Genomic DNA, 14,939 nt, shown 5'->3' with positions numbered 1-14,939 from the left:
TATTAAAAACAGTTTAAACTTCTAGCATGCCCAACTCATCTGGAATGAAATGGGATCCCCCCACCCGACACTAGTGCTTGCACAGTAGAATTCACCCCCACCATCCCCCATTTTCTTTCCAAAGCAAGCATCCAACATTTAAGCATCAGATTTCGGCCAGAACTGAATAAAACCCTTAGGTCAGCCTTGTATTTAACAACTCACTTAGTCGCCATAGATGAGCAGGGAATACTATACAGATGAGTGAGCATGCTGGTAGGGGAGGGATGAATCTCTCTGATACTCCTTTGCCACGCCACTGGGTTTCTCTGCTAGTGGGAGAGGGAGAAAAGCCCCTTCCTCCATAGCCAGCATGGAAACCTGGCGGGCAGGCAGAGGAGAAGGGGTGGATCGCTCCGTCCCTCCTCCACTGGTCTGCTTGATAGAAGGCAGTATTTTTTTTTTTACTAGCCTGCTAAGAGGCTAGTAGCCTCCTTTTCCATGCTGGCCATAGAAGAGGGGGCTCCCCTTCTTCTGCATCTAGCATGGAGATGCAGGTGACTAGTCTCTTAGCAGGCTAGTAAAAATTTCCTGCAGGCTATTAACATTTGTGGGCTTAGTTAGAAGGCTCCATTAGTATCATCATCAAACTGCTGGTTAACTGGCTTCATTTGGCTTTTCTAGCCCAGCAGTGGCTAGCTGGCAGCCCACAGACTAAATCTGGCCCCTGAGCAGGCTTTATTTGGCCCACGAGAGCCCTACCAGCTTTTAAACAAGGTGTGGTATAAAATGTTTTGTTCAGCTCCACTTGCAAAGGGAAACAGTGAAGAGTCTCCCAGTAATATTGGCTTTGGCGCTGACCAGTGGTGCAGTTAGGATTGGAATTTGGGGGCAAAATTCATGGCCCCCTAAATGACCACCTAGAGGGGACGTGTAATGAGGACCTCAGGGCAGCAGAAGCAAACTCCACTTTATTCCTGTTGTCACGATGATGCTATGATTTAAGTGAATTTAAAATGTGAAACTGCACATGCTCAGAGCATTTCTTTTTTAAAAAAATCTCAGGGCACAATCCTATAAAGGTTTAGACAGAAAAAAAAGTCCTACAACTCCCAGCATGCCCCAGTCAGCTATGGGCCTTAGTTGGCAAACTGTCTTTGTTTATTGCTGTAACATATCGGGAATGCAGAAGCAATTGTCAAGCATGGAAAAGCGGTTGGGATGAAGAGAAATGCTAGCTGTGCGTTTCACAACTGAATACTACACATGGCCATCTAAAGCCCCCACCCCTGCCAGGCTGTTAAGTCCAGGATCTAAAATTACCTACCTGCACCATTGGCTCTGACTGAAGGACCTTTCTCCACTGCCCATTTTTTCATGCTACAATCTTTCCTACATTCTAAACACGCTTAGAATGGTTTTGCTCCTGTATGGATTTTCTGATGTTTATGGAAACCGTAAGAAAAACACTAGAGCAGGGCTCCCCAATCTTGTGAATTTGAGAAACTGCTGTGGATACCACCGGAAAATGGTTCTCACAGAGAATGTGACTAGTCATGTAATGGCTGCCATGGGGGCCTGGCTAGTCAAAAGTGAGCTAAAGAGGGGGGGGGGTGCGTGCGTGTGAGAGAGAGAGAGAGAGAGAGAGAGAAATAGTGAGGCTAGAGGCTGGGAGGGAAGGGGAAATAGCAAGGCAAAGGGATAGAGGGAAGAGAAAGGACAAAGCTGGGAGCGGGGAGAAACAGCAAGGTAAAGAGGTGGGAAGAGAAACAGCAAAGCTAGAGGCTGGGAGGGAGGGAGAAATAACAAGGCAAAGGGGTAGAGAGGGAGCAAGGCTAGAGGCTAGGAAGGAAGACTACCCTAACATTTTCCAAGGTTTTTATTTAAAAAAAAGTTTTTGTTTTTTAAGGGGGCAGAGGGTGGAAAGCTTTATGGGTGCCATCGGAGGTCCCTACAGACACCATTTTGGAGACCCCTGCACTACAGAATCTATTCTCGCATACAGGTTCTTCTCCTATGTGCACTCTCTTGTTTCCCTGTGTACATTCCAGGCAGGCAAAAGAGCATGTTGCTGGTCAGATCTGTCAGGGAGGGCATCCATTCCCTCAGACCCACAGTCAAGGACTTCATATAATTTAAAAGCATGTGCTTGTGAAATGCTCAGTGCTAGGTGAGGGAGAGCACTCATAGCCAACAAAAGGGTGGGAAAAGCAGTACTGGGGTACAATCTAGAGATCCCTTCAAGAAAATCAGAGATATCAAGGGAATGTTTTGTGCAAAGATGGGCATGATAAAGGACAAAGAAGGCAGGGACCTCACAGAAGCAGATGAGATTAAGAAGAGGTGGAAAGAATACACAGAAGAACTATACAGGAAAGATCTTAATGTCCCTGATAGCCATGATAGTGCAGTCACCGAACTTGAGCTGGACATCCTAGAGAGTGAAGTCAAGTGGGCCTTAGGAAGCATTACTAACAACAAAGCTAGCGGAGATGACAGTATTCCAGCTGAGCTATTTAAGATCCTAAAAGACGATGCTTTTAAAGCGCTGCACTCAATATGCCAACACATTTGGAACACTCAGCAATGGCCACAAAGGTCAGTTTACATTCCAGTTCCAAAGAAGGGCAATGCCAAAGAGTGTTCAAACTACCGCACAATTGCGCTCATTTCACATGCCAGCAAGGTGATGCTCAAAATCCTACAAGCTAGGCTTCAGCAGCATGTGAACTGAGAACTACCGGAAGTACAAGCTGAGTTTCGAAGAGGCAGAGGAACTAGAAATCAAATCGCCAACATTCACTGGATCATGGAGAAAGCAAGAGAATTCCAGAAAAACATCTATTTCTGCTTCATTGACTACGCTAAAGCCTTTGATGGTGTGGATCACAACAAACTGTGGCAGATTTGTAAAGAGATGGGAGTACCAGACCACCTTACCTGTCTCCTGAGAAACCTGTACGAGGGACAAAAAACAACAGTAAGAACCAGACATGGAACAACCGATTGGTTCAAAATTGGGAAAGGAGTACGACAAGGCTGTATATTGTTGCCCTGCTTATTTGATTTATATGCAGAGTACATCATGAGAAACGCTGGGTTGGATGAATCACAGGTCGGAATTAAGATTGCCGGGACAATTATCAACAACCTCAGATACGCAGACGATACCACCCTAATGGCAGAAAGTGAAGAGGATCTAAACAGCCTCTTGTTGAGGGTGAAAGTGGAGAGTCAAAAGCTGGCTTGAAACTCAACATTCAAAAAACTAAGATCATGGCATCTGGCCCCATCACTTCCTGGCATATAGAAGGGGAAGAAATGGAAGCAGTGACAGATTTTATTTTCTTGGGCTCCAAGATCACCGCAGACGGTGACTGTAGCCATGAAATTAAAAGACGCTTGCTCCTTGGGAGGAAAGCTATGGCAAACCTAGACAGCATAGTAAGAAGCAGAGACATCACCTTGCCGACAAAGGTTCGTATAATCAAAGCTATGGTTTTCCCAGTAGAAACGTATGGCTGTGAGAGCTGGGCTATAAGGAAGGCTGAGCGCTGAAGAATCGATGCTTTTGAACTGTGGTGCTGGAGAAGACTCTTACGAGTCCTCTGGACTGCAAGGTCAAATCAGTCCATCCTAAAGGAAATCAACCCTGTCTGCTCATTGGAAGGACAGACACTGAAGCTGAAGCTCAAATATTTTGGCCACCTAATGCGAAGAGAAAACTCCCTGGAAAAGACCCTGATGCTGGGAAAGATTGAAGGCAAAAGGAGAAGGGGACGGCAGAGGATGAGATGGCTAGATAGCATCACTAATGCAATGAATATGGACTTGAGCACACTCCGGGAGAAAGCGCAGGACAGGAAGACCTGGCGTGCTATGGTCCATGGGGTCACGAAGAGTCGGACACGGCTAAACAACAAGGTGAGGGAACCAGACGAGTGGCTGGAGAATACAATCGACCAGCCCTGTTCTAGCCCATCATTGAAAAGATAGATATAAACAGTGAACCTGAGCAGAATCTCTGGTGTGTAGCATGCTGGGAGAAATTTCAGATATTTGCTCCCAGGCAAGATATTGCAGCCCTTAAGTTTTTAAAATATCTGAAAGTCTGAGTTCCTGTGTATATATTTTCTGACATCCAGCGCAGGTTGAGTTCCAACCAAATAAATTTCTCCCCACCTTCCTAAGCTTTCATGTCACAACTTTTGCTCTACACTAAGCATCGTTTATGATTTCACTCTGGTGTGTATTCTCTGATGTTTATGGAAACCGGAGAAGCTGCAGAACCTCTTTTTGCAGTCGGCGCATTCGTACGGTTTCTCTCCCGTATGCGTTCTCCTGTGTCCAATGAGGGATGCTTTCTGGCTGAAGCTTTTGTCACAGTCTGTGCATTTATGTGGTTTCTCTCGCGTGTGGATGGTCTCGTGTCTCAGAAGGTCGGAGGGCTGAGAGAACCATTTTCCGCACTGCGAGCACTGATAGGGCTTCTCTCCCGTGTGCAGCTTCTTGTGGCGGACGAGGTTAGGGGCGTAACCAAACCGTTTCCCACACTTGGAGCACTCATAGGGTTTCTCTCCGGTGTGGGCTCTCCGGTGCGTAATAAGCGACTGTTTATCACAGAAACTTTTGCCACAATCTGAACACTGATGCGGTTTCTCTCCTGTGTGGGTTTTCTCGTGAATAAGAAGGGATCCTTTCCAACGGAAGTTCTTGCCACATTCCGAGCATGTATACGGCTTCTCTCCTGTGTGGGTTCGCTTGTGCATGATAAGGGATTTTTTATCACACAAGTGCTTTCCGCACTCCAAGCACTGGAACGGTTTCTCTCCCGTATGCAGTTTTTTGTGCCTCGCGAGGTTCGGGGCATAGCCAAACCGCTTCCCACACTCAGAACACTCAAAGGGTTTCTCTCCCGTGTGGGCTCTCTGGTGCGTACTGAGGGAATTTTTATCGCAGAAGCCTTTGCCACAGTCTGAGCAGGTGTGTAGCTTCTCTCCTATGTGGGTTCTCTTATGTCTCCAAAGGACAGAGCGCTGAGAGAAAGATTTCCCACACTGCGAGCAACTGTATGGTTTCTCACTCACATGGATCCTTTGGTGCTTCCTGAGGTAAGAGTTATCACTGAAGCTTTTCCCACACTCGCAGCAGTTGTAGCGTTCCTCTGCTATGTGGGTCCTCTCATGACTACCAAGATGAGTAAAGCTTTGCCCGCAATCCAAGTATTCATACAGTCTCTCTCCTGTGTGGCTTCTCAGGTGTGTAATGAGGTGGGATTTGTTCGTGAAGATTTTCTCACAATAGATGCACTTAAATGGCTTTTCTTTCCGCTCCATTTCTCGATGCTTAGGAAGGTCAAAGCTGAGATGGTGACTTTCTCCATGATCAGTCGCTACTGTTTTTGTCTGACGCTCGGAGATTCTCGTCAGGAAAGTACTTTTATGGAAGCCTTTGTCACCCGCCTTACTAAGAAAGGTTTGTTTTGCTGCCTTCCCTGGATGGTCTTCCTGGTGTCTTTCTGAGCCTTGTTGACTTCCATCCTTGTCCATCCCAAGAATATGGAGAGATGTTCCTTTGGCTCTTCCCGGTGATATTCCACTGATGTCCACTTGCTCAGGTTGAAAAGCCTCCTTCTTCCACACGGGCCCATCAGCTTCTGGAACAGAAAATTGTGACTCAAGTAATCCTAGAGAAACATGGGAAGCTACCACCTGAACCTTCCCCACCCTGGTGCCCTCCAGATGTTTTGGACTTTAACTCCCATCAGCCTCAAGCAGCATGTCCAATGGCTCAGGGATGCTGGCAGTCGTTGTCCAAAGCATCCAGCGAGCGCTAAGTTGGGGAAGGCTGCTCCAAGCAACAAGTACAATGGAGTGAATCCACTTCTATTTTTTTGAAGTTATACTTTTTGTAGGGCTCCCAAAAGCATCTGGGGTGAGACTACTGCATTTTGAAATAAGTGAAATAATGCACATTGTCATCTAAAGGGAGGCAGAGGGGGGTAAGGCCACTCCGTCCAGAGTCTAAAATGAACTCATGGCATAACTGAGCAGCTAAGTCATTGGCCTCCTTTTTCCTGAAGGGGCTCTTTAGCCATGGCCAGGATAGGTGCAAAGCAAAGGTGCAAAACCTCAGGCCCAAGGACCCAATTTGGCCTGCCTTGGGTCCCAGCCTGACCCTCTGGAGTTCCCTTTCCCCTAGCCCACCTCTTTTCCTTCACCCTACCCCCTTTCTGCACTTTTGTGCAGCTTTTTCCATTTACCGAAAGGTTGAAATGCCTCTCCTAAGGTTTATTTACTGGCAGTAAGAGCTTTAAGCTAAACAGTCCTGGTTTGTTATGGCCCTGCCCCCTTGCCTTTGGCTCCTCCCCATCCACCTTTGGCCACGCCCACCACTGGAATGCAGCCCCCAAGAGCTTCTCTGAAATGGAATTTGGCCCTCAGATTGAAAGAGGTCTTGCTCCCCTGGTGTAAAGGGAATGATGGAGAGGGACTCCCTCAGGATTTACCACATTGCTTGTTAAGTTGCCCTGTTAATGAAAATGCACGGAGAAAGAATATTCTTACCACCTTTTTTTAGAGGCTCAAGAGTAATAACAAAATTTGCAAAAACAAACCCCCTCAATATCCCTGGCCCAAGGTCTCTCGCCACCTAGGCAGGAGAGGACCCATGCCACTGCTGCTGCCACATCATGCCGCCAACCCCCCCCCACCTTTGCCACCACCGCTGCATCAGCTCTTCTGGTTGTGAGGGTCTCGTGAGAGCTCAGCTGGCCAGATCTGGTGGGAGCACTTGAGCTGTCTCTTCGAGTCACGCAGCTCTCCACAGAGCTGACATAGTGGCAGCAAAGGTGAAGGCATGCAACGATTGAAACAGAGGGTGGGTGGCTGCTCCAGACAGCCCTACCAGCCGTTCTCTCCCTGTGGCAAATGCCATGGCAGGAGAGCAGCAGGCACGGCTCTCCAGAGCACCCACTGGAGGTGGTGGGGCAGCAGGGGCAGGCCCTCCTGGAGGGGGGATGTGGTGCAATTTGCCGCTTCACCGCCTGATGAGGGTGCCTCACACGTCTTCATAATAGGGCCGCCCCTTCCCCACAAATGGCAAATAATCATATGCTATATCTAAGAGTTTGGTTCCCCTAATCCTTACCCAGGAAGTTGGCCTCCACATCAGCCTCTCGTTTGGCCTCCACAGAATATTGCAGCTTTATGGTGTCCAATGGATCATGCTCCAACTTGGGGGAACTGACAGCTGCCTCTTCCAACGGCCCCAGTATCTGACACACAAAGGAAAAATGGGTCTTTAATGGGAACTGTCATCCTCCTTAGCAGTAGTAAATTGGACTGGGTTGTTCCACCCACAAAAGGCAAGGCTGGTAATAACAATGCAAATACAGAGGTAGCATTTTGAAATGTGCAAAGTTCATCCACGTACATTACCTCTGTAATCCTTACACCAAACCTGCAGGGCACACTGGTATTCTCGTATATACCAGTGGTGGGAACCTGTGGCCCTCTAGTTGTTGTTGGACTCCAACTCCCATCAGCCCTAGCCAGCCTAGCCCATGATTGGGGAAGATGGGAGTTGGGATCCAACAAGATCTAGAAGAAGGCCACACATTCCACATCCCTGATATAGCGATCTCAATTCTCTGAGCGTCTGTCCTTATGTAGCCAAAACAGTACCGTCCAAGCACAGGAGGGAGGTACCAACAGGCTTGCAGGAAACCCAAGGTTTGCAGAAGTACAAAAAACCTGTAAGAAAAAAATGTGTGTGGGGATGGGGGGGCAGTAATGCAGCCCAATTAAGACTGAGGGTGCCCAGTGGGCACAGAATGGTGATTGAGGATGCAATCCTATCCTTTTCAAAGGAGCACTCCAATGTCGGAGTGCTATGAATATCCAGTGCTCTTCCGGTAGGCACCCAGAAGATCAGGAGCAGCAATGCAGGCAGTCTTTGCCTCTCTGTCCTCCTTTTTCTTTGCTTTCTCACTAGATGCATGGGGATGGGGGCAGTGAAAGAAGCTAGGAAGCTTCAGGATGCTGTGGATCCTGGGCACCTCCTTGCCCTGCCCCCTTCCAGCTCATTTGCATCCCCCCTGGGGTCAGAGCTCCAACCTAGGATGAGGAGGCCACCACAGTGCTTTCCGTGGTGGCTGTGAGGGGCAGGAGGAAACTATCCCCATTTGGATTCCCTCCTCCAAGATCACAGGAGTGCCTATGGACTCAGAAGAGTGAATGTAAAATATCCTATGGTCACTGGGATGCTCTCCCAGGGACCACAGGATTGCTCTCTGAATGTTGGGAGGATGATGACTGGAAAACTGGGGGGAGGGAGGGGAATGGAATGGAGTACTCTGGAAGCGAACATGTCTGGCTGCCTTGAACCCCAAAGAGGAGGGCTCCACACTGCAACATTTTGTTGTTATTATTAAATTATTATTTATTAAATTTATTAATCGCCCATCTGGCTGGTCACCCAGCCACTCTTGGGCTGGGTTGTAGTACCCACTCGGTATTCATATGCTGCAGTTTGTGAGTTGAAGCTAATGGCTTGCCTGAGGCAGGCTCCATGGATCTGGCTAGGTGAGACTTGGAGGGGGTCAAACCTCTCGGCTCACGCTTGATACTGCATCAGTTCTCACAAATTAACACACTATATCCCACTATTCTGGCACAGGAACAATGAAGTAATCTGCTGCCCCCTCAGAATTCCTGGTTCCCTCTGAGCTTAGCTGCAATCCTCGAAGTAGCTGGAAAGAAAAGGATTTTCCCAGCAACAATATATTGCTCTCTGTTGCGGTGCAAAGTATTTTGGGGAGATTTGGTCTGGGATGGGCAATTAAGACCCATGAGCTTTTTAAAAAAAAACTGCTCCCGGTGGAGATGAAAACTGGTTTGTTCATAGAATCATAGAACAGTAGGGTTGGAAGGGGCCTACTAGGCCATCGAGTCCAACCCCCTGCTCAAAATTGTTGATACGGATCAACATCACCGCCTGGATTTTGGGACTCTCCTTGAGGGCATGGCTAAAGGGGGGGGATTGTCAGGATGAGTGCGTGCACTTCGAAATGTAGCCACCATTGGTCTGATCCAGCGGGGCTCTTCTTATTTCGTGTATTTCTTACAGTTCTCTGCTGCTCAATAGCCAAAGCTCTCTGGGCAGTTCACAACCATTAAAACCATAAAATTCAACATGGTAAAATACAATCTAAAAGTTTAAAAGTACAGTATAAAAGAAAAATAAAAAACAAAATAAAACCTAGCAGCAATGCAAAGATTTAAAACATAGTAACAGATTTAAAACAACGGAAACAGAAAGACTAACATGCCTGGGGAAATAGGAACGTTTTTACCTGGTGCTGAAAAGAGCACAATGCGGGCGCCAGGCGAGCCTCTCCTCTGTTCTTATGAGGGCCAGAGGACCAGGTTGAGCTCTGCTTCTTCCCACCCCGCTCCTTACCGAAGAGCCAACAGGTCTCCTTAGTAACCAAGTCCCAGAGCTCTGCTTTCCCAGTGTTATGGGGTGCAGCTGCTGCAACTGTTTCCACTGGGTCTCTTGGGACAACTAGGCCAAAACCAGTGGAGGCTGTGGGTCCAATGTCAGTGGGATGGTGAATCCGCTCCAAGTTTCAGTCAGAACCAGTCAGAACTCTAAAGGAGCTATCCAAGGTGCAAAGCAAAGCACTTTGGATAGCTTCTTTATTGTTCTGACTGGCTCTAACTGAAACCCGGAGCACATTTACCACCCCACTGACATCAGAGCCACTAGCCTGCACTGGTTGAAACGCTCTCACCTTCTGTTCTGCTCCCTCCGTCTCTTGCAGCCTCATCAAGAAGTCCTCTGCCTGGGCCACCGCCTTGGCACAGGTCTCCGGACCATGCTCCCGGACCCAGTTCTGCATCTCCTGGGGCAGGATGGCCAGGAATTGCTCCAATGCCACCAGCTCCAGGATCTGCTCTTTGGTGCATCTCTCCGGCTTTAGCCACTGGCGGCAACGTTTCTGCAGCTGCCTGCAAACATCTCGGGGGCCCTCGGCCTCCCAGTAGCAGAACTCCCTGAAGCGCCGACGTTGGGTCTCTGAATTGGTCTCCTCCTCCTCCTCCTCCTCCGGAATCACTCCTTCCACTTTCACAGAATCGAGGCTTTGTTGAGTTTCTCTGCTGAGGTCCAGCATAATTTGGCCAACATGCTCCCCTCTAGGTCTCTGGCTGGCATCAGCAACTCCCTCACCGGAGGCCTCTATTTCCCAGGTCTCCTCCTTTGGCCAAGGCTCAGGCAATGGTGGGTTTTTCCATCCTGAGTGAGGGGCCTGCATTGTCTTCAGGAACTCCTGCCATTGGGCTTCCCAGCACTGTTGGAGGCCCTCAGGCGGTTCTTGCTTCACTTGAGCCGAAACACCCCCTGTCAGAAACTCTCTGATGGTCCCAACCTGGATGACATGAGGGTCTCTTCCCCTCACCTCCAGTTTCTCCCACAGCTCGGGTCCCGGCAAGTCATGCTCTGTCATTTTTATTCCTGGCAGTGGCTGCAGGTGTGGAAAAGAAGTCCACCTTTAATCATTTATATATTTCATGTTATTTATTTAAAATAATTTTTAGGCCACCTGTAAAGTTGGAACCCTCTCAAGGGGGCGTACAAGATAAAAACCACACCAAATGGATATAATAAGGCAGCTAATAAATCAAATACATAATTACATAAATTTATATATTTTATTTTATTTATTTAAAATAATTTTTAGGCAGCCTTTAAGATTGGAACCCTCTCAAGGGGGCATTCGAGATAAAAACCACAACAAGTGGATATAATAAAAATCAGTAAGTATGTATTCAATAAAAATCCATGCAGAGATTACTAATTGAAATTCAATAAACACAGAATTTACCAATAAAACCAGCAGCCCAAGACACTGCAGTAGGACATGCGCAAATTCTGGCCTTCCAGATGTTGTAGCCGACAACTGCTTTCAGCCCTAGCCAGCCTAGCCAATGCCAGTGGACCATAGCCATTGTAGTCCAAAATACCTGAAGGGCCACAAGTTGCCCTGCACTACGGGAAGGCCAGAGAAATCAGGTGGATCTTCCAGTGCTGATTCCAAAGATGCAAAGGGAGGCAAATTGGCCCCCCCCAAAAAAGGTTGTTGAGATGGGGCTGTGGTTCAGTGGTAGAACACGTGCTTGGCATGCAGAAGGTCCCAGATTCAATCCCCAGCATCTCCAGGTAGAGCTAGGAAAGACCTATGCCTGAAACCCTGGGGAGCTGCTGCTGCCAGTCAGTGTCAACAATACTGCGCTAGATGGACCCAGGGTCTGACTGAGCACAAGGCAGCTTCTATTGTTCCTAAACAATACGATGGTATAATCTGTGATAGCTCTTCCAAGCCACCAGCATCATCTGTTGCAACATCCTAAGGGCAAATAGTTCCTTTAGGACTGCAGCCCTGCACACCCTTGCTTGTGTGAGTCCCGTTGAACCCAATTTTATTCCTTTGCTACATTTTTATTCCACCTTTTGTCCATGGAGCTCATGGCAGCAGACACAGTTCCCCTCTCCCTTACACTTTATTCTCACAACAACCCTCTGAGGTAGGTTAAGGCAAGGAACATAAGAAGAGCCATGCTGGTCAAACTAAAGGCCAGCATTCTGTTCCCACAGTGGCCAACCAGCTGTCCCTGGGAAACCCACAGGTAGGCCATGACTACAACAGCACCCTCCTGCCCGTGTTCCCCAGCAGCTGGTGTACTTAAGCGTAACACCTCTGATACTGGTGGTAGCATCAGAACTAGTAGCCATTGATAGCTTCCATGAATTTGTTTAATCCCCTTTTAAACCATCCAAATCGGTGGCCATCACTATCTCTTTTAGAAGTCAATTCCATAATTTAACTCTATGCTGCGGGAAGAGGTCCTTCCTTTTGTCTGCCCTGAATCTCCCACCATTCAGCCGCATGGGACGCCCCCCACTAGGTTCTAATATTACGAGAGAGGGAGAAAAATGCCTCCCTGACTACTTTCTCTGTGGGGCCAGTCGTCTATCCCTGCTTCACGAATCCTAACATGAAAAATATAATTTTTCCGAGCAGCCCTTGAAGCATATTTAGGCATCATAAAAAAGGAAAGAGGGAAAAGGCAACAGAGAGATGCTGCAAGGAGGGAAGATAAAAGACAGGGAATTGCATGAGAATTGCGTCAGATTATGAGATGGTGCAGAAGAGGGAAGGAAACTGATGGCACAAAACAGAGGATGGAAACATGGGACGGACAGAAGACATCAGTGGGTGGTAAGAAGTTATAAAAGGGAGGCTACCGGGGGAGAATAGTGGCGTGCCAGGAAGAAGCGCAACTCAAAACCGGCACCAGACGCCCGGCGCGCAAACGCTGGCGGATGTGTCAAGCACGCTGAATGTTTTGTTTACAGTCTCCTCTCGGCCAGCACCAAAATCTTAGCGCCGTCCCTAACCCCAGCGGGGCTTACTTCCCAGTCAACGTGCATAGATAGGATCGTGCCGGTACGCACTGCCGAAGCCCTCCTTTGCACATCGAAAAAACGGCATGGGTGCCGACGTCAATAAAGCCGTGTTCGTCTGCACAGCCGGCGCCCTTTCGTTGTCACCCCGGGCACGGCTGCGTCCTGCCTCCTCCCGCTGTGGCTTCGCGCGTCTGTTTTAGCGTGACCTCGCTCTGCTCCTGGCCGGCGCGGCCCAGACAGAGACAGCAGAGAAGTGGGCAGAAGGTAGATCTGGAGCTGCCGGTAGATCTCCGGGCGATTTGCGGGAGACCGGCACGGCTTTCCGCCTCCACGACGGATTAACAAGAGCAGCAAGAAAATTACTCCCCGCCCGCCCTCAACTATGCTGCTGAAATGAAGAAAGCCAGGACTGCCTTGGAGCGGGCGAAAGGACTGCCGGCTCCATTCAGTTCGGGCAGTCCCCCCGCCCTCCCCAAACCCCGGGCTCCGAATGCTTTAATTCGAAGTGTGTCTTTTGCACTAGCCTCTGGTCGGTGGATCTCGGGGATCTAGCAAAACCAAAGCAGATCCTGCGTGCCTGACGCCTACCCACCCCGGGTATAAAGACCCTCTAGCTGAGATGAGCTACACAGACGACCCCGCCCGCACCAATCTGGAGAGAGACGCGGGGGTGCGTGTGTCTTTATTTGCGACTCTTGCTCTCTCACCCGGCAGCCAATTTGCTGTCACTTTCTTCTGCGTCCCTCTTTTTCCGCCTGCGCCCTCACCCTTCCCAAATCGTCTCTTAACTCACCTCCTCCCAAGCGCTGGCTGAGCGTTGCAGGGCCCTCGATTCTGCAAACGAAACACCCAAGCTGCTCGCTCTCTTTGTCCAGCCTCCCCACCTGTCACTGGGAGGAGCCTGAAAAGGCATTGAGAGTACTTCAAATTTCCTGGCCTGTCTAGGAATCGGAGCGCCGTGGGTTTTAGTTCCAATCAGCAATGTTTGTTTTCCTGAAGGAACAGCTGGTGACTGATGAAAACCAGCGTCAAAGCTCCACGCAGGGTGGCCATGTGTCCTCCTTTACAGGGGACGGTCCTCTCTTTGAAGGTGTCTTCTATTTGGTGGGCTGACCAGTCCAAAGCTTCTTTAAAGATGGCTATTAGCTAGTGAGCCATGCATAAGGTTATGTTATTGTCATTCAAAGGCATAAACAACTTGGGACCCAGATAGCAAGCAGACCATCTTCCCTTATAGAATCATAGAATAGTAGGGTAGGAAGGGGCCTACACGGCCATCAACTCAAGTCAGAGCATCCCCGACAGTCCAGCCTCGTCTTGAAAGCCTCCACCCACTCCCTAGGGAATGGGTTCCATTGTCGTATTGCTCTAACAGTCAGGAAATTTTTCCTGATGTTCAGCCAGAATCTGGCTTCCCGTCACTTAAGCCCATTATTCCATGTCCTGCACTCTGGGATGATCGAGAAGAGATCCTGGCCTTCCTCTCTGTGACAACCTTTCAAGTACTTGAAGAATCATAGAATCATAGAATAGTAGGGTTGGAAGGGGCCTACAAGGCCATCGAGTCCAACCCCCTGCTCAATGCAGGAATCCAAGTCAGAGCATCCCTGACAAATGGCTGTCCAGCCTCGTCTTAAAGGCCTCCAGTGTGGGAGTGCCCACCACCTCCCCAGGTAATTGGTTCCATTGCCGTATTGCTCTGACACTCAGGAAGTTTTTCCTGATGTTCAGCCGGAATCTGGCTTCCTGTAACTTGAGCCCATTATTCCGTGTCCTGCACTCTGGGATGATCAAGAAGAGATCCTGGCCTTCTTCTCTGTGACCTTTCAAGTACTTGAAGAGTGCTATCATATCTCCCCTCAGTCTTCTCTTCTCAAGGCTAAACATGCCCAGTTCTTTCAGTCTCTCTTCATAGGGCTTTGTTTCCAGTCCCCTGATCATCTTTGTTGCCCTCCTTTGAACCCTCTCCAGCTTGTCTGCATCCTTCTTAAAGTGTGGTGCCCAGAACTGGACACAGTACTCCAGATGAGGCCTAACCAGTGCTGAGTAGAGGGGAACTAGTACTTCCCGGGATTTGGAAGCGATGCTTCTATTAATGCAGCCCAAAATAGCATTTGCCTTTTTTGCAGCCACATCACATTGTTGGCTCATATTCAGCTTGTGATCGACGACAATTCCAAGATCCTTCTCGCTCGTAGTGTGGTTGAGCCACGTATCCCCTATCTTGTAACTGTGCATTTGGTTTCTTTTTCCTAGGTGCAGAACTTGGCATTTGTCCCTATTAAATGCCATTCTGTTGTTTTCTGCCCAGCACTCCAGTCTATCCAGATCACTTTGAATTTTGTTTCTGTCTTCCAAAGTATTAGCTATCCCTCCCAATTTTGTGTCATCTGCAAATTTGATCAGCATTCCCTGCACCTCCTCCTCCAAGTCATTAATGACTCCTCCAAGTCATTAGAGCGCTATCCTATCTCGCCTCCGTCTTCTCA

General features: G+C 48.7%; 1 protein-coding gene across 2 annotated transcripts; it reads right to left on the bottom strand.

Moving 5' to 3' along the window:
• Positions 1-588: 588 nt before the first annotated feature.
• On the bottom strand, positions 589-13,800 carry LOC146355739 (uncharacterized). Of its 2 annotated transcripts, none has more exons than XM_084830731.1 (4): positions 13,244-13,800; positions 9,776-10,507; positions 7,129-7,255; positions 589-5,635 (listed from the first exon to the last, which is right to left on the bottom strand). In XM_084830731.1, the coding sequence occupies exons 1-4, from the start codon at positions 13,361-13,363 to the stop codon at positions 4,209-4,211; spliced, it is 2,406 nt and encodes an 801-aa protein (XP_084686857.1). In that variant the 5' UTR covers positions 13,364-13,800; the 3' UTR covers positions 589-4,208. The 2 variants fall into 2 exon arrangements, with proteins under 2 accessions (XP_084686857.1, XP_084686858.1); XM_084830732.1 differs by having other exon boundaries at positions 589-5,632.
• Positions 13,801-14,939: the final 1,139 nt, after the last annotated feature.

This window comes from Heloderma suspectum, chromosome 2 (assembly GCF_057233095.1).
Source record: "Heloderma suspectum isolate Gila_16-S chromosome 2, 16-S_ref, whole genome shotgun sequence".
NCBI classification, from domain to species: domain Eukaryota; kingdom Metazoa; phylum Chordata; class Lepidosauria; order Squamata; family Helodermatidae; genus Heloderma; species Heloderma suspectum.
Note: the sequence above shows the minus strand (reverse complement) of the source record. Positions and strands in the feature narration are given on the sequence as shown.